Source organism: Oryx dammah, unplaced genomic scaffold (assembly GCF_014754425.2).
Source record: "Oryx dammah isolate SB20612 unplaced genomic scaffold, SCBI_Odam_1.1 HiC_scaffold_2, whole genome shotgun sequence".
Lineage (NCBI taxonomy): Eukaryota > Metazoa > Chordata > Mammalia > Artiodactyla > Bovidae > Oryx > Oryx dammah.
Window position 1 is genome coordinate 182339066 of NW_024070186.1, and position 22160 is coordinate 182361225.

The window sequence follows — 22160 nt, forward strand, 5'->3', positions numbered from 1 at the left end:
GGGGCCTCTGTTGGCTTGTGGAAAAGAGTTATCAGGAGGTGCCCCCTTTCATGGGCTTTTCTGACTGGTGTGCCCATGAACCGTGAGACAGTTGTCCCCTCCCACTGCGTAGACGTGATGATGATCAGGTCACCTAAAGTACAGCAAAGCAGTTAGGACCCTAAGGTCACCAGGCTCTGCGTCTGAGTCTGTGTGACCTTTGGCACGTGGCCTGCCTTCCCTGGACCTCAGTTTCTTCAGCTGTAAAAGGAAGAGGAGAAGGACATCTGCCTCCACCCCACAGAGGTTGACGAGGCCGGGACCTGGCGGGTGAGGCTGCTCTGAGCCCAGGTCTGGGCTCCTCACCACGTCCAGGGCCTTACGACGCTGGTCATTTATCACAGCAGAGTGAACAGTCCCCCTTCCACCACACCCACCCCCCCATCCCACCTCCTTCAGGAACCTCGGCTCCCCTGAGCATGCAATTTATAAACCCCCTGCCCAAGGCTGCCCTGGTGTCTGTAAGCACGCTCTCAGGTCAAGCGCGTATAAAATGTCAGCTATATTGGCATTAAAAAACATTCTTCTGCCTCATCTTGTGCCTCTGGGCCTTGCTTTTCCCTTAAGTGAATCCATCTATCCAGTTGAGCTTCCACGAGGCTAGATTTACAGCCTGGAAACGCTGGGCCTGGGGCCCCTCTTCCCAGGTGTGGCCCCCACCAGCTGCAGTACCAATGACGAGTGGCCACCTTTGGGGGGTGGGCACCATCTGAGAGGGTGCAACCAGGCCGAAGTGGGATGGAAACTCTGGCCCCCTCCCTCCCTCCCTAGGAAAGGGTGCCTCAGATGCCTACCCTACGAGGCACTCCTGGGAACTGTGGCTCCGGGCCCCTGGCATGAGGTTAGAGCCAAGCCTGGCACTCCGGGAGGTGGGCTCCACACTCCTCCAGTGTGTCCTTGGGCAAATTGCTTGGCCTCTCTGAACTCTGGTTTCCTTTGCTGTAAGATGGAGAAGATAATTAAAGTTCCCCCTGAGGGAACGAATCGGGGGCTGGAGAAGTCAGGGATGCTTCCTGGAGGAGGTGGTGGTTCTAGAAGAAGGACAAGGGCTTCCTGGGCCTCAGCTTCACTTCAGATGGCTTTCTCCACCGGGCAAACCCTGGCAGTGCTAGACTTACATCCTGCCTGCTCCAAGTCCAGCAGAAGAGAGAACTCTTTGCAAGCAAGCCAGCAAAACCCCAGGAGCCATGCCGATTGTTCTAGTCGAGTTCCATCTCTCTGAACCAATCATGGCTAGGGGGTGACAATTCTCCATCCGGCCAGGCCTGGGGCCTGGGCAGGAACCTTGAGGAAAGCAGAGTGGAGGTAGAGAGACATCCAGCCGTGCCTGGAGCTAGCCTCTCTAACACCTTCTAGGTGTGTGCACCCTGTGACTGACTAGGAAGTGAAAGTGAAAGTCGCTCAGTCATGTCCGACTCTTTGCGACCCCATGGACTATATACAGCATGGAATTCTCCAGGCTAGAATATTGGAGTGGGTAGCCTTTCCCTTCTCCAGGGGATCTTCCCAACCCAGCAGTCAAACAGGGGTCTCCTGCATTGTAGGCAGATTCTTTACCAGCTGAGCTACCAGGGAAGCCCTGACTGATTATGGGGACCCCCTAACTGCTGAAGGAATGAAGGGCCCCCAGGAACATTGTAATCATGAGACCCAAGTCAGGGTCCCTTTCTTTCTGCACAGAGAAGCCTCTCTGTGTCTCCCAGGGGTGAAACGCCATCAGTGTGGTCAGCAGCGGTCCGTTCTGCTAACCATGAGGGATCCCTGACTCCCCTTCTCTGCTCACGTATCATTACCCCCGCCCAGGGGACCAGAGCTGAGCCACCTCAGACCTGGCTGTTAGGCTTTGACATTGAATGGCTGGTCACAGCCATCCGGCTGGCAAAATCTGGCCTAGAACAGGGGGACGAGTTAGCCCACATCCAATCAATTCAGCAAGCTCTCAGTAAATACCTACTGTGTGCTGGGCCCTAAGGTGGATGTAGAGATAATTCAGCCAGAGTCTGCCATCAAGGGAGCCCAGAAACCACCCAGGATATAGCTATGGGGTATATGCCCTTAACAGGATGGGCCAAGGGCTCAAGAAGGAAAATCAGGAAGGGGTCCACTTCTGTCCCAAGGGAAAGGGCTAGGAGAGGCGAGGAGGTATGAATCGGGGGTGGAGAAGGATTGAACTAGGAAAACACTGGCCCACTGTGTACCAGACACTGTTCTGTTCTGGAGACTTTATGTAAGTTAGCTCCTCATTGAGCCCATTTAACAGATGAGGAAAATTGAGGCAGAAGGGTCGAATAACTTGCACAGCCACTCACGGTGAATCCCAGAGCAGCTGAGTCCACGCCCTTGACGACCCCAGCCCTCTGCAGCTGAGTAGACCAGAGAAGGTCCATATGTGTCCTCCGTGGCAGGGGCCTCACCCACCTGCTCCTCTGCTGCCTGCCCAGCACCAGGCACAGAGTAGGGATGGCAACTGGAAAGGAGCCCCCTGACCAGGTGCGGTCTGGTCTGAGAGGAAGGCCTGGGCGGGGCTCCGTGAAGGCCCTCGGTCGTAAACGGCAGCTACTAGGACCTCCAGCCACATCAGCGCTCACCACCCTCCTCACAGCGGCTCCTTCTCTTCAGCCTTATTGTTTTTTTTCGTTTGCTAGGCCAAGATCGTCCACATCTCCCTGGATGGCCTGTGCGTCTCCCCTCCCGAGGGCTTCCTCATCCGGAAGGGCCCGGGCAACTGCCACTTTGACTTTGCTCAAGAAATCCTCTTTGTGGACTACCTGCAGGCCCGACCGTTGCCCCCGCCGGCCCAGAGGTGAGTGGAGCGGCTCCCCAAACGGTCCTTCCCAGCCTACGGGCCCTGGCTCTGAAGCCTGTACCTAAAGGGCTTTGAAGTGATGATCAAACACATTGCTTTTCAACTTGGCCAGTTTTCTAAAGCTTAGCCAAGCCTCTCCGGAAGCCTGGGGATGTACCCACCTTGTCTGAGGATGTTTGGGTTTTTCACAGTCTTGGGTGTCTGAGATTTTAAATGCTTCGTTGGGCTTCCTGCTGGGGAAAGAGGCTCCAGGCTGCCTAGATTCCAGAAACGCCCGCTGGCCCATTCGTCGAAGGGACTTCTTCGTCTTGTTTCTGTATTCCTGATTTAGAAAGATTCAGAGAGGAAAACGGAGCCTAACATTTCATGGATTCACTGGGATTGCTTGGCCCCAGTCTCAGCTGCTTTAAGTTCCTAACAATTTGTAAATGCCACGTTAAGTTTACTCATTTAAACCCCCTGATGTCCAAATACCAGAGGCCAAGCTCTCGAAACAAAACGAGTTTCCCTTTACTGTAGCTGGCATCACTCCTGGGGCCAGATACTGGGAATAGTCACTTAATTACAACATTGCCCTTGAAATTGAAGAAAGCAGGCCAGAGCCAGAAGTCACTGGCGGTAGACCAGGGAAAGAAGCCCTGCGGGGAGGAATCTGGGGGAAGAGAGAGGTTCCCTCCTGGGTGCCTGCTCTGAGCCAGATGCTTTGTATTCATCCTTCAGATAATCCTTTCAACCATCTTTGAAGCAGGGGTTGTTATGCCCATTTCACAGATGTGGGAACTGAGGCCCAAGCTAGTGAAGCCACTTGCTCAGGATCCAAGAAGCCAAAGCCTTCAAGGGCTCTCCCCACCTCCCAGCCTCCTCTCCCTGCCTGTCTCCTATCCCAGCCCATACCCCCGACTGCCTGCTTTTTGGGATAAATACCAACTGCCCAGCTCCTTCCCACCAGCCTTTGCTCTGGGTGCTGTTCGTCTTGGAAGGCTCAGCTCTGACTCTTCCCATGGCTGCTTTCTCCTTAGCTCAGACATCACGTCCTTGACCACCGCCTGGGGTAGGAGACTGCACCCTCTCAGCTCTTAGCATAGAGTGGACTTAACCTTGTTCATGAAGGGACTGAGGTCGAATGGGGTGGTTCAGAGTGTGGACCCTGAAACCAGACGACCTCGGGTCACATCCCACTTCTGCCACCTCCCAGCTATGTGACCTTGAGCAAGTGACTTCACTTCCTTGTGCTCCAGGGATGTGAGAGTACTCAGCTCCCAGGGTTGTTGTGAGGATTATGAGTCAAACCCGAGGGGACGGCACCGGATGGGAACTCTGTGTGAGCAGAAGCTATGTGTCTGTCCCTCCCCCACTGCCTCCCAGGGGGAATAACTGACCAGCAACTCGGGCCACTACAATCCTCTGCTTCTGTGTTTGCAGGCTGGACACGAAGAGCCTGGAGCGGGCGAGCATGGACTACGAGGCGCCCCCGATGCCCTGCGGCTGTATCCTCCTCCTGTTGGTGTTTAGTTACTCAATTGTGTCTGACTCTTTTGAGACCCCATGGACTGCAGCCCACCAGGCTCCTCTGTCCCTGGGATTTCCCAGCAAGAATACTGGAGTGGGTGGCCATTTCTTTCTCCAGAGCATCTTCCCCACCCAGGGATCGAACCCAAGTCTCCTGAGTCTCCCGCATGGCAGGAGGATTCTTTACTGCTGAGTCATCCAGGGACTCCTCCTCCTGCCACCCACACATCGCACATCGAAGGCCCTCGGGGCCACACCCAGAACCCAGGGAGGGGGCCAGGCCCTTGTATCTCCTTGCCGGCCCTGGGGCGGGATCTGGGCTTTAGCTGCGGCACTGGGTCTCAGCCAGGCCGCAGCAGAGGCAGCGGAGCCCATGCAGGGAAACTGTGGAGAGGTTAGGCAGGCTCCCAGGTCCTCAGGGAGACTGGTGCTTCTGGGACTGGGGGGCAACACGAGTTCTAGACCCCACCCCGCTGCTGGACTGAGGTTCAGAAGGCAGCACCAAGGACTGTCGATGGGAACCCACCTGGGGATGGGGCTGGGGGCTCTCCTTGGAACCAGGCGGGGAGGAAGTGAAAAGGGAAGGAGTCATAGCTCAAACGTGCTGGACCCCTCCTGCCACCTGGCAGTGTTGGCAGTGGGTCACCTTTGTGAACCCTCTGTGTTAGCCCTATGAGGTGGGCACTGCTAGCACCCCCATTTCACAGCAGAGAACACTGAGGCATAGAATGGTTAAGTAATTTGCTGGCCCACACAGCTGGGAAGAAGCAGAGTGAGGTCTAGTGAGCGCAGACAGCCTGCCACTTGCCTGTTCTCCCGGGAGGACCACCTCTGACTTAACCCCCTCGGGATCACCCTCCCACTTCTCAGGCTCCTTGGCCGGCCTGCTCCTGGGGATGCTGGGAGCCAGTGGAGGGCAGGGCTGCGGAAGGGCTGGCAAATGGATTGCAGTCAGCAACAGGAGGGGGTCACCCTGGCACAGCCCATCCCCCCAAAGCTGTGACACTCCCACAACCTGCCTTGCCGTTCATGCCCTCCACACTTGAAATGGGTGGAGGAGGGAACAGGTACTCTGTTCTTGTCATTTTACAACCAGGGAAACTGAGGCAGGAGGTGGTTTTTTTTGAGGTCTGATCACTGTTCAGTCCTATACACTGAGTTTGTGACAGATGCTTCTCCATCCTGCCAGCTCCCTGAAGGTCACCCTCCCTGCCTGTTGCCCTGTCTCCCAGGGCCTGGAGAAAGCTTCTGAATTCTTCAAACACACATACACACATTCATATTGCTGTTTAAATGAAAGAAAATTTCATGCCACATACATTTTGATTGACTTCAGTCTCGGAGGGGGAAAAAATCATTTTTTTCTCTCGTTCATCTCTATAAACCTATATATACACACACACATATATATATTCCTGTTATCTTTGTAATTGTTTCCCTCTGTTCTCCAGAAAATTAAGCCTGTTTTTTCCTTAATAACATGTTCCAGTCATTTTCCAGTTTCAGCTCCTGACCAGCTGGGGTGACCCCTATTACATCGGTCTTACCGGCCTGGAGCTATATGACGAAAGGGGAGAAAAAATCCCTCTGTCAGAGAACAGTATCCTTTCTAGGCAGAAGGGGGGCCCCAGCCAGACTGCAGGGAGCATGGGGGGGTCCAGGGGAAGGAGCAGAATCCTTGAATGTAGAGGGAAATGTCCCTGAAGGAACCAGACCTGGAAAAAATGCCACAGCTGTCGCTGCTCAATCACTTCAGTCGTGCTGACTCTTTGTGACCCCATGGGCTGTAGCCTGCCCGGCTCCTCTGTCCATGGAATTCTCCAGGCAAGAATACTGGACTGGGTTGCCATGCCCTCCTCCAGGGGATCTTCCCAACTCAGGGATCGAACCCAGGTCTCCCACTTTACAGGCAGATTCCTGACCAGCTGAGCCACCAGGGAAGCCTATAAATATTGGGGTGGATAGTCTGTCCCTTCTCCAGGGGGATCTTCCCGACCTAGGAATTGAACCCAGGTCCCCTGCACTGCAGGCAGATTCTTTACCCGCTGAGCCGCTAGGGAAGCGCATCAAAGCGGTAGCAGCCCCTTTCCACGTAACCTGTGTTTCCCAGCCTGCCCTCTCCATACTTCCCTGTCCTTTCCTTGAAACCAGCCACCTCTCCACTCTCACCCCCACTCCCCTCCGCCTCCTCACCTTACTTTCCCCCCAGAACATGTCTAATCTGGCTGACACTCCTCCAGCTGCCCTGAGCAGCAGACAGCGGCTCAGCCCACCCCGGCATCCCCCGCCAGGCCACGCCATCGGCGTGATGGGGGCTGGCGGCCGCAAGAGGGACCCACAGTGCCCGGGGCCGAACACACTGCTTTGGGTTATGACAGCTTAGAGGCATCCTCAGATATCGCCGCCTTCCCCGACAGCGTCAACTCCCTGGAGGGCGTGTGTGGGGACGTCCGGACCCCTGACAAGCTCATCGACCAAGTGAACAACACCAGCGACGGCAGGCACATGTGGCTGGCCCCCATCCTGCCTGGCCTGGTGGGTTCCGGAGGCTTCCAGCCCTGGGGTAGATGGGGGTGGCTGGAAGGGGGGTGGTGTGTATGGCACTTTCTGTCCCCAGTCTCAGCGACACATCTTCCTTCCAGGCCAAGTTAACCTTGAAACAAGTCAGAATGCCCGGGGGCTGCCAGGAGGGCTCAGGTGTTTGCTAACACATCTTCCCAGCCAGAGGCCTTTCCCTTTGCTCTGGGGGTGCTGATTATCAGGTGGGCCTCTGAGGCCAGGAGCCCAGCGCAGCAGGCCTGGGGGCGTGGGCAGCCCTCGGTCCCTGTGAGCCTCCCTCTCCAGTTCTCCTGCCTGTCTCTGCTTCGCTCTCCTCTTCCCTCCAGCCCCAGCCTCTCCACATTCCTGATTTCTGCTCCTTCTGCGTGTCACCGGGTATTTGATCCCTACCTTGCCCTCTCTCTGTCCTCAGACCTGCCTGGTAAGCTCTTCCAACCCACCAACTCAGTCTCCCAGATCACAGACTCTACAAGTGGTCCCACCCATCTTTTTGCTCCAAGGCCTGATGGCGAACCTGAGGGTGGGCCTTTGCTCATCTGGGCCTGGCCGATGGTGGTAGCAAAGGAGGCGAGGGACCACTCGGGATGGGATGGGGTGGATCGCAGCCCCCCAGCCTCTCAGCCACGGGCCCAGATGCCTAGGTAGATGTGCAACAGGGGCTGGGGTGCCCACCGCCGTGACCCCTGGAGGGAAGACAAGGGATACATTCTCCTCTCAAAATCCTCCCAGGAAGGGGCAGCACCCCTGCGATGTTTCGTCAGATTCCCTTGAGCAGAGGCTGACCCCTCCAGCCCAGCCCCACCACTGCAGACGGGAAATGCATGGATCTATCAGCCTTCACACCTGGGGCTGCAAACTGGTGGCCCCTAGCCAGTCTAGCCTTCGGCCATCTTGACCTTGACCTTCAAGCATTTGCCATTCTTTCGCAGGAAGACCTCTAGGTGTGGGGCAATCTCCCCATCTGCCCCTCTCTCAGCTGGACTCAAATATTTGTATCCAGTTGAGTCCCATGGGCACTCACTTGGAGGCCCCTCATCTAAATTGTTTCCATGGTACAAGCAGAGAAGGCTGACCTTTCCCGTACCCCACTACATCCTCTTGGGGCTGAAACCCTGGGCCTGGGTCAAAGCTAAGCCTGCAGCCTATGGCCAACAGTGAATTCTATTTGCTTTATCCTATCTTGCAAAGGCTCCCCCACTAATATTTGAGAGTCTATGTTGGGGGCGGGGAGCTGGTGGGGGGCTCTTGGGTCCCACTTTACTAGCTGATTTTTGCCACTGATTGGAACACCCCCCGACCCCCACCCCCACTACCCAACACCAGAGGTTCAAAGATCTCTGCTGAAATTAACCAGCACCGCCTTCCTGGCCAGACAGCGATGCTTTTCATTTGTGATTTGGGGAAAGGACACCCAGGGGTCAAGGCTGTGCTGATTGCTCCGGGGGTGGGGGTGGGGGTGGGGGTGGGGCCTGCCTCTTGACTCTGGAGTTGGGGGCCATCGCCCTTGGCCCTGGGACCCCAGACTGTGTTTCTGGGCCTGGCCTGGAGGAAAAGGAAGGGTGTCCCTGATTTTCTGTGGGCATTTAAATGAGAGCCACGCCAGGCCCAGAAAACAGGCCCTTCAACAGCCAGCTCAGCGGTTTGTTGCAAACGCAGCCACACGTGACCTGACTCAAGATGGGCTTTGGGGAGATGAGAGGCGGTGAGAGCCCCACGCGCGGCAGCCCCGGAGAAGCCCAGCCAGCTGACACGGGCCCACGCCTGGCACCCCTGCCCGGCCCAGCCCCGTGCCTCTGTTCCCAAACATGCCTGTTTGAATTAGTTCTTCCCTCTGACAGGTGAACCGGGTTTATGTGATTTTTGATCTGCCCACTACGGTGTCAATGATCAAACTGTGGAATTACGCAAAAACACCGCATCGAGGGGTGAAGGAGTTTGGTGTAAGTACTTATTGGCTGGGTTTTGGGAGATAATTATGCCCGTTGGTAATTAGGCCACTGGCAATTATTATTTGTCACACTTTGATTTACTTCTGTCGGCTCCAACCTTAGACACAAATGCTGGTGCCTCAGAGGCAGGGATCTATGCCATCCGTCCGTGAATTCAAAGGCTTCTCTGAGTGATTTGAGTCATCACCCCGAAAAAGCAGAATGTTGCTCTTCTTTCATCTTTTATCCTCGAATCATAGTGGTGTGGGGAGTTCTTCCTGCCAGGGGGCAACTCAGGTGGGGAGAGTGGGGGCGTCCTGGGGGTCAGAGACCCGAGTTTGCCTCTGAGGCTGCCACGTGGGTTTAAGATTTGAGCCCTTGGAGCCTCAGTATCCTCGTTGGCAATGTGGGGCTGATCCAGGCGCCTTTCCTGGCCATCGTGAAGATTTGAAATCACAACATGGGCTGAGTATGTAGTAGGCGAGCCTCTGGGCAGTGCTGCCCTTCACTGGAGGTCACACATGGGAAGGAGGAGGGCAACGCTGGACTGCAGCCCCTCTTCTGCCTGTCCAGCTCCTGGTGGATGACTTGCTCGTGTACAACGGGATCCTGGCCATGGTGGGCCACCTGGTTGGGGGCATCTTGCCCACGTGCGAGCCCACGGTGCCCTACCACACCATCCTCTTCACCGAGGACGCGGACATCTGTCACCAAGAGAAGCACACTGCCATCAGGTGCGCCCCCCTCCCACACCAAGCTGGCCCTGTGACCTCCCCTCCCCTCCCCTCCGACCTCCCCCGCCAGCCCTAATGGCGGAGGATGCCAGGGACCTGCCGTCTGGAGCCGGAAGGCACCTTCTGGTTTTTCCCTCTCCACAGTAATCAGGTAGAGGACCAGGACGTGCAGATGATGAATGAAAACCAAATCATTACCAACTCGAAGAGGAAGCAGAATGCAGTTGATCCAGGTCAGTTTCCTCAGAGCACCCTCCCACCCCACTTCCAGGGTCTGGTTAGAACAGAGAAGGAGCTGGCAGCATCAGACACTGTCTGTCATCCCCGCCAGCCTTCAGCCCCCTCTTCTCCACCCAGGAGGCTTCCTGGGGGTCTGTGGAATGGGTGATGGGGTCAGAACCCTGGGAGTAACGTGGTATGCTTCCCGGAAGCCAGGTCTTGTGGGTGCAGAGGGGAAAGGGCCATTAAGGGCAGAAGCGCTGTATCAAGAGGATGGCCTTGGACCATGGGAAACCCGGAGAGGATGCGAAGGGTGCGGGCCTCCCGGAGAGGGGATGCTTGAACTGGATCTTAAAAGATGCACCGGGCTGGGCAGGCAGAGGGAACAGTGTGGGCCAGCCTGCTCCGAGCTGGAGGCGTCTCCAGGGGCCTTGAGTGCTGAGACCCCGGGCGGGGTGGGTTTCACCCCGAGGGCAGGGGGCAGCCCTCGGGGACGGAGGCTGCGTAACACTGCTTCCTCTCGTGCTCCCCCTCCACAGCCTTACGCCCCAAAACCTGCATCAGTGAGAAGGAGACAGCGAGACCGTGGCGGTGCTGACCGGCGAAGGAGCGGGGCTGGTCCTCTCAGCCAGGACGGGGCTCTGCAACCAGCCCCCACGCAGCACCTGTGTCCCTGGCCCTCAGGCATTCGTGCGGGCCTGCCCAGACCCCAGACCCCAGAGGGCGGAAGGGAGCTGCAGTGTGGAGGGGCCTGCTGGGGAGAAGGGACTCAAGGGGTGAACCGCCCTGGGAAACACAGGAGTTCAGGAGGAGGAAGAGGTGTGTGGTCTTCCACTGGCCCCTGTGGTCCTGGGGTCAGCACGGGGAGCCCAGGACTCCTGGCTCTGTGACTTTTGGGTGAGATTCCGCAAAGCAGGGCCCGTCATGGGATCCGTAACACAGTGACATGGCCTGGCGAGGCCTCCCAGCCAGCCACCCCAGGGCCCGGGGCATTACTGAGCCGGGTGGAGGAGACCAGGCCTCAGACACCAACACCAACAGGCGTGGGGCCCTGCCTTCGGAGGCCCCCACCCGCATCGCATCCCTGCCTCATCCGGGGGCTAGCGGAGCTGGCCAAGAGGGTGGGGTTCTCCCCTGGACCCCTCCTGGACTGCTACCACCCCTTCACTCATCCCGGGGCCGGGCGGTCTCACCCAGGCCCGGTGGAGAAGGAGGGATCCCATGAGGGATCCCTGATCCTGCTGGATCTCTGTCCTCTGGTTAAGCCTGAGAAGGGATTGGGAGCTTAGGAACTGAGGGAGCTGAACCCACCTGCCGCCCTGAGTCCGCCCTGTGCCTCTATCCCGCATGCAGGCCCCGGTCCCTGCAGTGCTGCCAGGCCCAGACAGGACAGGCAGGCAGCGTCCTACCCCAGAGGGTCAGGAGGGCCCACCTGGATGCCCTCTAGACGCCAGGCCAGGAGACAGAAGACCAGCGCCACAGCCGCACCCTCAGCCCCAGAGGCCACGCCCCTGCCACTTGAACTAGCCTGGGGGTGGGGGGCGGACTCCCTCTGTGGGATCCAGGCTTTTCTCCCTTTCCATCTGTTCTTGTCCCCCTGCGTCCTGGGCCCCAGGCAGTGAGGTTCTTGTTGCCCAGGGGTCCCTACGCCTTTGCCCTCTTCTAGCAGCTTCTGGGCAAGTTGGACATGTGCCTTGCCCCCACCAGCCACGTGAAGCCCAGATCACATCTATTTTCATCTGTGTAACAAGCTCGGATCAGGGACCTCATTGGCTTCCCAGTGGTGGGTAATTTCTCGTTCCAAATATTAATCCATTGTTTTCCTGGCTCCCGGCCCGGCCCCGCTGCCACCGTACTGTACTCCAAGTAGGTTCCTATGCAACCAAAAGCCCCAGCAAATACTTTATGAGCTTTGCAGCTTCAGCCCAGCAGCTATGCAAATGCGTTTTTCATTAGGAGCGTGGGGCCCGACGTGAAGATAAGGAATTGTTTCTCCCAGAGAAGATCCATAATTTCGGTAGCTTCCAAGCCCCCAGCTTCTAGGCTCACCTCACCCTCCCAGATGTGGCAAAGCACCTCCACCTCTGGGCCTCCAGACTCCCAGGAGAATCGGGGGCGGTGCGGCGGAGGGGGTTGGGGAGTTGATCGACTTTTAGTGATCAAAACCAGTCCCTTGGCTTTAAAGGGAACCCAGCCTCCTATTCCCGCCTAAGGCATTTGTAACAGGTCAGATATGTTTGGGAGATCACACGAGTACCACACTCACTTGCTCCCAGGATCTCAGTTGATATTTATAACTGTATGTTCCATGCAAGTAAGGAAGGGAGGGAAAACAAAAAGCTGTACAAGGCATTAACTCTAAAATAAGTTTATATTTTTTTCTCTTGCAAGATCAATAAAAAAAGTTATTAAGAATATGGTCTGATGTGCTAGACTTGAGGTCAGACAAGAGGGAGACTGTGCTGCCTCCAAGAACGGACTGAGTCGACTGGAGGCCGGCCACTCCCTCTTCCCACCTGCGAATGAGGTCGTGATCCTGGCCAGATAATAGAAGCCCATACGGTTTACCAGACAGGCAGTGGCACCCCACTCCAGTGCTCTTGCCTGGAAAATCCCATGGACGGAGGAGCCTGGTGGGCTGCAGTCCATGGGGTCGCTAAGAATCGGACATGACTAAGTGACTTCACTTTGACTTTTCCTTTCATGCACTGGAGAAGGAAATGGCAACCACTCCAGTGTTCTTGCCTGGAGAATCCCAGGGACGGGGGAGCCTGGTGGGCTGCCGTCTATGGGGTCGCACAGAGTTGGACGTGACTGAAAGCACTTAGCGGCAGCAGCATACCGTTTACAGTGGCTGTTATTCCCAGGTGGCGCTAGTGGTAAAGAACACGCCTGCCAAAGCAGGAGACTAAGGAACTCAGGTTGGATCCCTGGGTCAGGAAGATCCCCTGGAGGAGGGCCTGGCAACCCACTCCAGTATTCTTGCCTGGAGAATCCCATGGACTGAGGAGCCTGGTGGGCTACAGTCCATAGGGTCGCAGAGTCGGACACGACTGAAGTGACTTAGCACATATGCCTAGAACTGACCCACTTCACCCGCATTCAGCCTTGGAGGGTAGGTATGATTATGATCCTCCTTTTACAGATGCAGGAACTAAGGCACAGAGAGGTTGAGTAACTTGCCCGAGACACTCAGCTTGGGGAGCTATTAGTCAGTATACAAATCCTGAGATAACCACAGGAGAACTGGGGTGAAATTTCCTGGACCCGGGGATTTCCCTTTAGCATGAGTGGATCCTGAAAGCACAGCCCCCAAATGCTTGAGTGCTGGCTCCTCCTGCGGTTCCCCACCCCCGCTTCCTTTAGGGGTGAGTATCAGCGTCTGGATAAAGCAGCCCTCAAGTAGGAAGAAGGTTCAGTTGAAGGGGCTAGCAGTCTAGACTGCAGCTCAGTTGCCAGCAGTTGTACTGGGGGCTGGGTAATGGGCCCCCTGGAGACCCTCCCTTCGTCTATTAAACTGGCCAGAGGAGAAAGGGCTTCTCTCCTGCCAGCATGTAGGGACAACGGCTGGGCCTCTACTGGGCCCACCCCGCCCCCGGCTCCCCTCTGAGTTCCTGTGAAGACAGAGGGGCTCTGCCCTGCCAGAAACCCTGGTACTACCGGGGCTTGTGTCTCTGGGCCAGCCCTGGAGACTGTGAACGCAGGCCAGCCCTCCCTGCATTCCAGCCGTGGGCTGGGAGGCCGGCCGAGCATCCCAGCTTCTAAGCCTTTCCAACGCCAGCCAGAGTGCTGGGCCTGGGTCCCTGCTGTTCAAGGGCCAGGCAAGCAACACCAGGGGGCAAAGCTGGCCTTGCAGGACCTGGTCAGCAGAGCAGCCCAGGCACCTTCTGCAGCTCAGAGCCCAGGGTCCCGCCACACCAGATCTTCAGGGGGTTTTAAAGAAGCCAGGAATCCAGGTGTTGTATTTATTTTTAATGTGAAATCTAACTTTTAAATGTTGGCTCTAAGTTAACAAACATCGAGTGAGCCAAGTAAATCCAGTTACAGGTCCTGTGTAGCTGACCCTCCACCACAGCTCCCATCCTAGCTCAGCATGAACATTGGCCCCCGCTTCCTTCCTGGCTCCCCGGAGCCTGCAGTCCCTGACCTGAAAGTGAAAGTATTAGTCACTCAGTCAGGTCCCACTCTTTTTGACCCCGTGGACTGTATAGCCCGCCAGGCTCCTCTGTCCGTGGGATTCTCCGGGCAAGAATACTGGAGTGGGTTGCCCTTCCCTTCTCCAGGGCATCTTCCCAACCCAGGGATTGAACCTGGGTCTCCTGCATTGCAGGCAGATTCTTTGCCATCTGAGCCACCAGGGAGGCCCTCAGTCCCTGATGCAAGGCTCCATGAACGCCCGGGGCTGGTTCCCCCCAGTCCTCGAGGTAAAGAGAGGGAGGGGACTATTCCTAGCCCCACCCCTCTTGCCCAGAGGGGTTGGTGGAGTGACCTCAGCAGACTGGAGCTGCAGTCCCCACCCCCAGTCTTCCTGGAGAGCAGAGGCCTTCCTCTCCCTCCACATGCCACTTCCCTGCTCATTCCCTGGGTCCCACCCCCACCCTGTAAGCTACAGGGCTGTAAATCAGCCCCGAGCTGCAGCTGTCAGGGGCACAGGGGCTGGTTGGCACCCAGGCATGGCTACAGGGAATGAATCTTGGCCACAGCTGACAAGGGAGTTAAGGAAAAGCAGGCAGAGTCTCCCAGGGGAGCCACCCCTCGGGCCTCCGTCCCCTGGGGACCCGCCTTCTCTGACCCACAGAGGGATGGACCCACTTCTATCTGTTCCTTTGGCTCCAGCACTGGCACCATGACCTCAGAGGGCCCCCCAGAGCCTGCCAAAGCCGTTTCTGTAGCCAAACCAGTGGCCGCTGCCCCCACACTCGGGCACGTTTGCTGAGATGTCCTGAGTCCCTCCCCAGACCTCACCACCCACTCCGCCTGGAGCAGCGTGGTCCCTTCCCAAGGCCCCAGCACCTCCCCTTCCCCACCACCACTGTCACTCAGCCTCACCCTCAGCCTCCTCGGGATTGGCTGGCTGCACTGGTCTGCCAGTTCCTTGCTTCTCTGAAAAAACTGGAAGCCGTGGAAGCTCTGGTCCTGTGTTACCAGATGGTCCCAAAAGCCAGAGCTGGCCCCGAGCCCGGGCAGCAGCTCTCCAGTCACCACACTCGCCACCCGCCCCTGTCGTCTCCCGCTCGGCCTGCGGCCCTCCCCGCATCGCTCCATGCTTCACAGCCCTACAGGCATCCGGGTTGGCACCCCGAGACAGAGGCAGGTCATTTATGTGGAGGAGCAGGAGGGGACTGGGGGACAGTGCTGTGGGCCCCACCCTGCTGCACACGCAGAGACTCTCGCGGGGCCCAAGGACTCGAGCTTCTGGTGTCCAGTCAGGGTACAGGCCCAGGACAGGTGCCGGGGGGAGGTATGGGGGCCTCTGCCAACGGGCTGTGTGTCCCTGGGTGCTGGGGGCTGACGGTCAGGCATGTCCCTGGACCTTTACATGGCAGTCAAGTTTTCCAGGCTCCCAGCCTCTGGGAAACTTTTCCACTCACACCCACTCCTGACAATGGGGCAGGCTTTAGCAGTCACCTTCTGTGATAGTAACAAAAGTCAGTACAGGGACTTCCCTGGTGGCCCAGTGGCTAAGACTGCGCTCCCAGTGCAGAGGGCCTGGGTCCAATCCCTGGTCAGGAACTAGATCCCACATGCCGCACCTAAGAGCCCACACTTTGCAACTAAAGATCCAGAATGTGGTGACTAAGACCCAAATAAATCTCAGTGAAGCCAAATAAATGTCAGTCAGCACATACTAAGCTCTCACCTGACCTGGATGCTCTATGGGTTCGTCACTGAAGCTGCGTATCACGGTTGGACGCTGAGACCTCATGCTGCAGGTACCCATTTCCCAGTGGGTTGGTGATGGAGAGCAACCTGGGGCTGCCTGGCCAGGGTTCGAGTCCAGACCCCACTACCTCTTAGCTGTGAGCAACATTACGCCCGTGCCTCCTCGGCTTCCTTACCCAGGCTTCAGGGTACCCGCCGCGCCTGCTCCTCAGAGTCACTCTGGGCATCCTTAGGAGCATCTCCTAGGAGGCAGGGCACACTGGCTGAATTCCACAATGGCCCTCATCTTCTTCTTGGTCAGTTGCCCAATCGTGTCTGACTCTTTGTGACCCCATAGATGGCAGCACACCAGGCCTCCCTATTCCTCACCATCTCCCAGAGTTTGCCCAAGTTCTTGTTCATTGCATCGGTGATGCTGTCTAGCCATCTCATTCTCTGATGCCTTCTTCTCCTGCCCTCAATCTTTCCCAGCATCAGGGACTTTTCCAATGAGCCATCTGTTTGCATCAGATAACCAAAATACTGGCGCTTCAGCTTCAGCATCAGTCCTTCCAGTGAATATTCAGGGTTGATCCCCCTTAAGATTGACTGGCTTGATCTCTTTGCTGTCCAAGGGACTCTCAAGAGTCTTCTCAGCACCACAGTATGAAGGCATCAATTCTTCGGCGCCCTGCCTTCTTTACAGTCCAGTTCTCACAACCATACATGACCACTGGAAAGAACATAGCCTTGACTGTGTGGACCTTTGTCGCCAGAGTGATATCTCTGCTCTTCAACACGGGAGGAGGGAATGGCAAACCACCTCAGTGTCCTTGCCGTGAGAACTTCATGAACCTTCATCTTACAGGTGTGCAAACTGAGGCTTTCACAGCAAGAGTGGCCTGGGGGCTGAGGTGGGAGGCTGCTCCAAAGGGCAGCATGGTCCTCCTGATTTTCCCGGATTCCCCCCAGCCTGGGCTGGTTGGTCCACGAAGGGCGCCGGCCTTAGAGAGTGACTGCTGTCTCCCCTCCCATGCCAGCTCTTGACCTGTGGAGCCCCTCTCTCGCCTCCTCTCCCTAACCCACCCTGCGTGCACCCCTCCACCTGACAGCCACCCACCCACCCTGGAAGTTCCAGGGGAGGGAGGGTCAGGAGTGTATGTCGAAGGGGGCTTGGTGCCCTGACGCACTGTCTTGGCCTCCTGGGATGATACTCATCCCTAGCAGAGGCCCCTTCCTGCTCCCCCCGAGCCCCAGGCTCCCTCCCTCCCCCACGTCCTGGCCAGTCTTGGTCGCTGCCTGCTGCCCACTCCCCTGCCAGGCCTCTGGCCACTCCCCAGCCTCCGGCCTCCCTGCAGGCCGAGGCTCAGACAGCATCCGTCCAAGATGAATTATGGGCCCAAGAAGCAATTACCAGGGTACGGTGGGCCGGGCCGCGTGGGCACAGGGCAGAGGTCTCGCGTTGTGATTTCCTGTCTGTCTATGCAATAAATCTCCACGCGGAAGAGATTGGTTTTTCCTCATGACTGATGGTCGTTGTCTTCAGTCCCCCGGTGGGGCTGTCCTCTGGTGGGGCGGTGTAACATGCTCATCGCCCACAGCCCCCGGGTGAGGGGCGAGGGGGGCGAGACTCCAGGCCCCCCAGGCTGTGTGCTCCAGGGCCCTGTCTCTCCTGGCTTGGGGACAGGGGCTTTTCTAAGTCATCCACTTGGAGAACAGTCTTCCCTGGTTTTCACCGAGGCCCTGCGTGGCCTACAGCATCCCTGCCTGCACTGACGCCCAGGAGGGAGGCTCAGAGAAAGGCCGGTCCAGTCCCGGTGCTTCCCACCCCCTCACTCCCTCCCCACCTCCCAGCAGGACCCACAGCAGCCCCTCTCTGGCCACTTTGCCTTGGCCCTACACCCCATCCCCCAGACCTGGATGCACTTCCCAAAATGAAAAGCCGACGTGTCCACCTCTTAAATCCCTCCTGTCAGCGGTTCTCTGCAGCCTTCGGGTGAAGGTCACACTTCGCATCACCACGAAGCCCCACACCAGCTGACTCCAGATGCCCACTCAGCAGCAACCCTCATGCCCTCACCTGGGGCTCCAGGCACCGTGTCCCGCCCCAGGGCTGCAGCCAGGCACGCGGCGTTCTGTCAGCCCCAGGGCCTTTGCACATGCTCTGACTTCTGCCCACACCATCTCACCGCCTTCTTCCTCATCCCTCAGTCCCTGCTGCCACAGCCCTTCCTCCTAGAGGCCCACCATCAGCCTTGCAGTTTAAATCCGGACTTTCTGTGGTTCGCCTACACAGCACTTCTCACAGTCTGAACTGAAAACTTTTGCTGTTGAAATTATCGGAGTCATCTCTGTTTCCTCCCTGGAATATGCCCTCCACGAGCATGGAATCGGTGCCTTTCTGACTCGCCATGGCAGCTCCAGTGCACGCTCAGCGCCTGCCACACGGAAGCCCCTTGGCAAATAGTTCTCGATGAATGAAGACCCACACAGGTCAGCAATAGTCTCGGGATTTTAACAACTCCTCAGCCCTGGGTGCTTTCCTCTGTCCCCACTTCCTCCCAAATGAGGGGTCGGCACCCTGGTGGCAGCAGCTTCCCCCAGGGGTGAGCTTCCCAGCACACCGTGTCCTCAGGCCCGGCTGCTGGCGGATGAACGGCCATGAATCAAGTTGACACTACCAGTACCCGAGGGAGGGTGTGGCTGCACGGGTGGGCTTTGGTGGAGGCTGCAGGGAAGACGGTTCGTCACAGCCACCAGCCCCCAACGGCAGTCAGCCCAGTGGCCTCCAGCGGCCTGGACCTGCCAGTTAGCCCCTAGGCAGGGGAAGGACCAGGGCCCCGAGGACACCTGAGGAGAAAGGGGGTGAAAACACTACTGAGAGTCTGAGCACAGCACAGGCTGGCTTCCCAGGTGGCGCTAGTGGTAAAGAATCTGCCTGCCGACGCAGGAGACAATGAGATCGGGTTCGATCCCTGGGTCAGGAAGATACCGTGGAAGAGGGCCTAGCAACCCACTTCAGTATTCTTGCCTGGGGAAGTCCATGAACAGAGGACCCTGGTGGGCCACAATCCATAGAGTCGCAGAGTCGGACACGACTGAAGCGAATTAGCACGCACACACGCACCTGAGCAAACATAGGACAGAGCCCCATTTCAGGGTGGTGGGCACGTGCAGACCCAGGTCCAGGGCTGGTGTGTATCCAGCATCAATCAGCATATGCACACAGGAGTGTGTGCTCAGCGTCAGCAGGAGCACACAGACGTGGGTGGGTTAGCACGTGTGCACCTACAACTGCTAACTCAAGTTTGTGCAATGTTGAGGTGAGTCTGTCCACACAAGCCCAGGTGTGTGGCAACAGGGAGGCTGGGAGCAGGTGTCCAGGGCAGAACAGGCTGTGTAAGAGCTACTCTGGGCTGCGGGTCAAGCCAGCCTATGGGGGTCAAGGTCAGCATCCAAGGCCAACAGCCATTCTATCTGTGGACAGAGGGATGGTCTGCTTGGTGCAGGGGATGGGCAGGGAAAGTTGTTTGCAGGAGTGGGAGGAAGGGGCTTTGCCTCCCCATCCAGGCCTCTGTGTGCTCGCCCAGGACCCCTGCTTTCAAACCAGGTGGTCCTCCCCCACTCCCAGGTGCAGGCAGACAATGTGGCATGAAGACAATCCTCCCAGGAACTCCCAGGAGGGACCCATTGGGATCGCTCACCTGGCCTGCCTGGAAGTGCTGCGTTTTGTCTAACCTGCAGCCTTCTTGCTGCAACCTTCTTGCTGCAGCCTCCATGGAACTGAATGACAGTTACTTCTCTCCCCCCGCCCAGCAGGCACCCAAAAGGACTTGAAGCCTGAGTGAGTGGTCCCATGAGCCTCCTCCATCCTCCCCATCCCTCTCTGTGCTGAGCAGAGGGTAAGAATGGCCCTTGCTTGAGGCGTCCGCATTCCATCATCACATACCACTTGCACGATTATTTATTTAATATTTTTCTTTAAGCCAATTTTTTTGCCTTTTAACTTAAATGCCTATTTTGGCTTCATCCTAAGCAATAACGTCTGTGAAATTACGGACTTGTGTGCCCGTTATACATTTTTTTCCTAATACACAATTTACATAAACACAACTATTAAAATAGATAAAAACTTTGCCCATGTTTCAACAAAAAATCATCTCCCGGACCTCTGTGATCCACCTGGCAACTTCAAAAGGATCCTAGAAGAGAATAAAGGGACTCTAAGGTACCCAGGGCCAGATTCCCATTGGACATGCCCCTGCCCAGTCTAAAGCTGGAGCTGCTGCAGTAGTTTCTTCTCGCCTAGCTGACCTCCTCATCCTGATGTTCAAAGTCTTTTTATTTGAGTCCCAATCTCTCTCCCAGACCCAGCTCCTGCCCCACACAGGAGGTCCACAATAGTTACTAGATGAATGAATCACTGACTTGCTTAGCAAAGCATGAATGAATGGGTTAATAAGCACACACCTCCACCTGGGTGTCTCCCAGGCACCTGAGACTCAAGACATCTGAACCCACCCCCACCTCCCCCCAGCCCCTAACCTGAGCGTCGTCGCTGACTTTCCCCTCCCACCCTCCCACCCTCCCACATCAGCTCATTTTCCCTCCTGCCTGCCTTCTGAATCTGCCCTCATTGTGCTGTCCCAGGAACTCCATTCTGAACCAGTTCACCCTTTCCCCTCCCTTCACATGTGGTGAGGACAAGGACGGGGGCCATTCCCCCACGTGTGTTCTCTGCCCAGAGCTTTGGAGACCTTCCTGGGATGCTCAGCTGGGCGCTCCCCGCTTTGCCTGAAAGCATCTCCCGTGGATCCTTCCTAAAGAGGCTTCAGTCCCTCCGGCTCCACTAACGTCTGCTGCCTGATCTCTCATCCTCTGCCCTTCTTTCTCTCCACATACCTGCCATCTAGACTATCCCAAAGTTCCTATGATGTTCCCAAATTTCTTTGCCGCTACACTCTTGCCTACGTGACATCTAGACAACGTCACATCTCAGCTTAAATGTCATTTTCCCAAAGGAGCCTCCCATGACCCCCACTCCCTCCCACAAGCAGGTGCTGCCTATGGGCTTCTGGAGCAGCCCCCACCCCCATCCCACCAACTTCCCCTCATCGAGAAAACAGCAAACACCGACAGAGCGTTTATGTGCCAGGCTCTGTTCTAAAGGCTTCACGTATATTAGCTCCTTTAACCCTCAGAAGAGCTTTAAGAAGTATGTGTACTGACAATCCCCATGTGCCCACGGGGGCAAGGCACAGAGAGGTCAAGTAACATGCCCCGGATCTCAAGTGGAGGAGCTAGCATCAGCACCCAGGCTGCCTGGTCCCAGAGCACTCTACACACCGTTCTATCTTCACCCATCTAGTTACGTGTCCTGCCCACCTGTGAGCTCTCCAAGGACAGACACCGTCTCTGGATTAGTGTCCTATCTCAAGTGCCTGCCACAGTGTTTGGCACACAGTAGGAGAACAAGGAATTGTATCATTGAGTAGATGGATACACAGATGGATGGCTGAATAATGATGATACGTGAAAGGATGGATGGATGTCTGGTAAAAGGAAGAATGACCACTGATGGGTGGATAATGGATGGACAATGGATAGATGGCTGGATGAATGGGTGGGGGAATGGGTTATGGATGGATGGATGGATGATGGATGGATGGATGGATAGATGGGTGGATGAATGGATGGACAAATGATAGATGGATGGATGAATGGATGGGGGAATGGGTTATGGATGGATGGATGGATGATGGATGGATGGATGGATAGATGGGTGGATGAATGGATGGACAAATGGATAGATGGATGGATGAATGGATGGAGGGATGGGTTATGGATGGATGGATGGATGATGGATGGATGGATGGATGGTAGATGGGTGGATGAATGGATTGATGAATGGTTGGTTGGATGAAGTGTTTATGGAAGAATGAAGAACAACATTCTCTCCTTGAGGGAAATCTCTAGAAATCTTTTGGGAAGGGACAAGGCCTCTTGGAGTCAGGAGTCCTAATTCAAACCCTTAACCCTGCTTTTGCTAGCTCTGTGATCTTGGGCAAGATGCTTCATCTCTGTGACCCTCATCTTCATAATAGGAATCTCTTTCTCCAGGCATCTAAGCCCTAAGGTTTGATATAAATGTGCCTCTAGACAGAGGGTAAAGGGTCCCCACGGGAGTCAGGGTCGCTGAGGGCCTGGGTTTGAGGGCCTGTCTATGGCCCTCTCCAGTGTCCCACCCACCTGGCGCCCACCTCCCCACCCTCTGGAATCCAAGAGAGCCTGCCAGCCTGGCTCTATCCTGACCCCACCCCCCCAGACCCAGCCTCAGCTACAGGACCACCCCCTTTCCTCCCACCCACCCACACTTCAGCATCTAACCCTGACCAGCACACTCAGGGCTGTCTCATCTTCAGGCTCCTTAGAGACCTGATAGGGTGGGGCCACAAAGGAGCAGCCACAGCCCAGAGAGCAACTGGCCTCCACACACAGCAAGAA

At 56.6% G+C, this 22160-nt stretch overlaps 1 protein-coding gene across 2 annotated transcripts in view; it reads left to right on the top strand.

The window, feature by feature from the left end:
• The window catches only part of LOC120876459 (katanin interacting protein), a 235688-nt gene extending 223485 nt beyond the window's left edge, over positions 1–12203 (top strand). For both annotated transcript variants that reach the window (XM_040258385.1, XM_040258393.1), the window contains 8 exons: positions 2685–2842; positions 4268–4332; positions 5844–5954; positions 6750–6889; positions 8752–8853; positions 9415–9575; positions 9720–9808; positions 10334–12203. In XM_040258385.1, coding sequence (XP_040114319.1) covers positions 2685–2842; positions 4268–4332; positions 5844–5954; positions 6750–6889; positions 8752–8853; positions 9415–9575; positions 9720–9808; positions 10334–10392 — 885 coding nt within the window. In that variant the 3' untranslated portion in view covers positions 10393–12203. The remainder of the gene's footprint in view (positions 1–2684; positions 2843–4267; positions 4333–5843; positions 5955–6749; positions 6890–8751; positions 8854–9414; positions 9576–9719; positions 9809–10333) is intronic.
• Positions 12204–22160: the final 9957 nt, after the last annotated feature.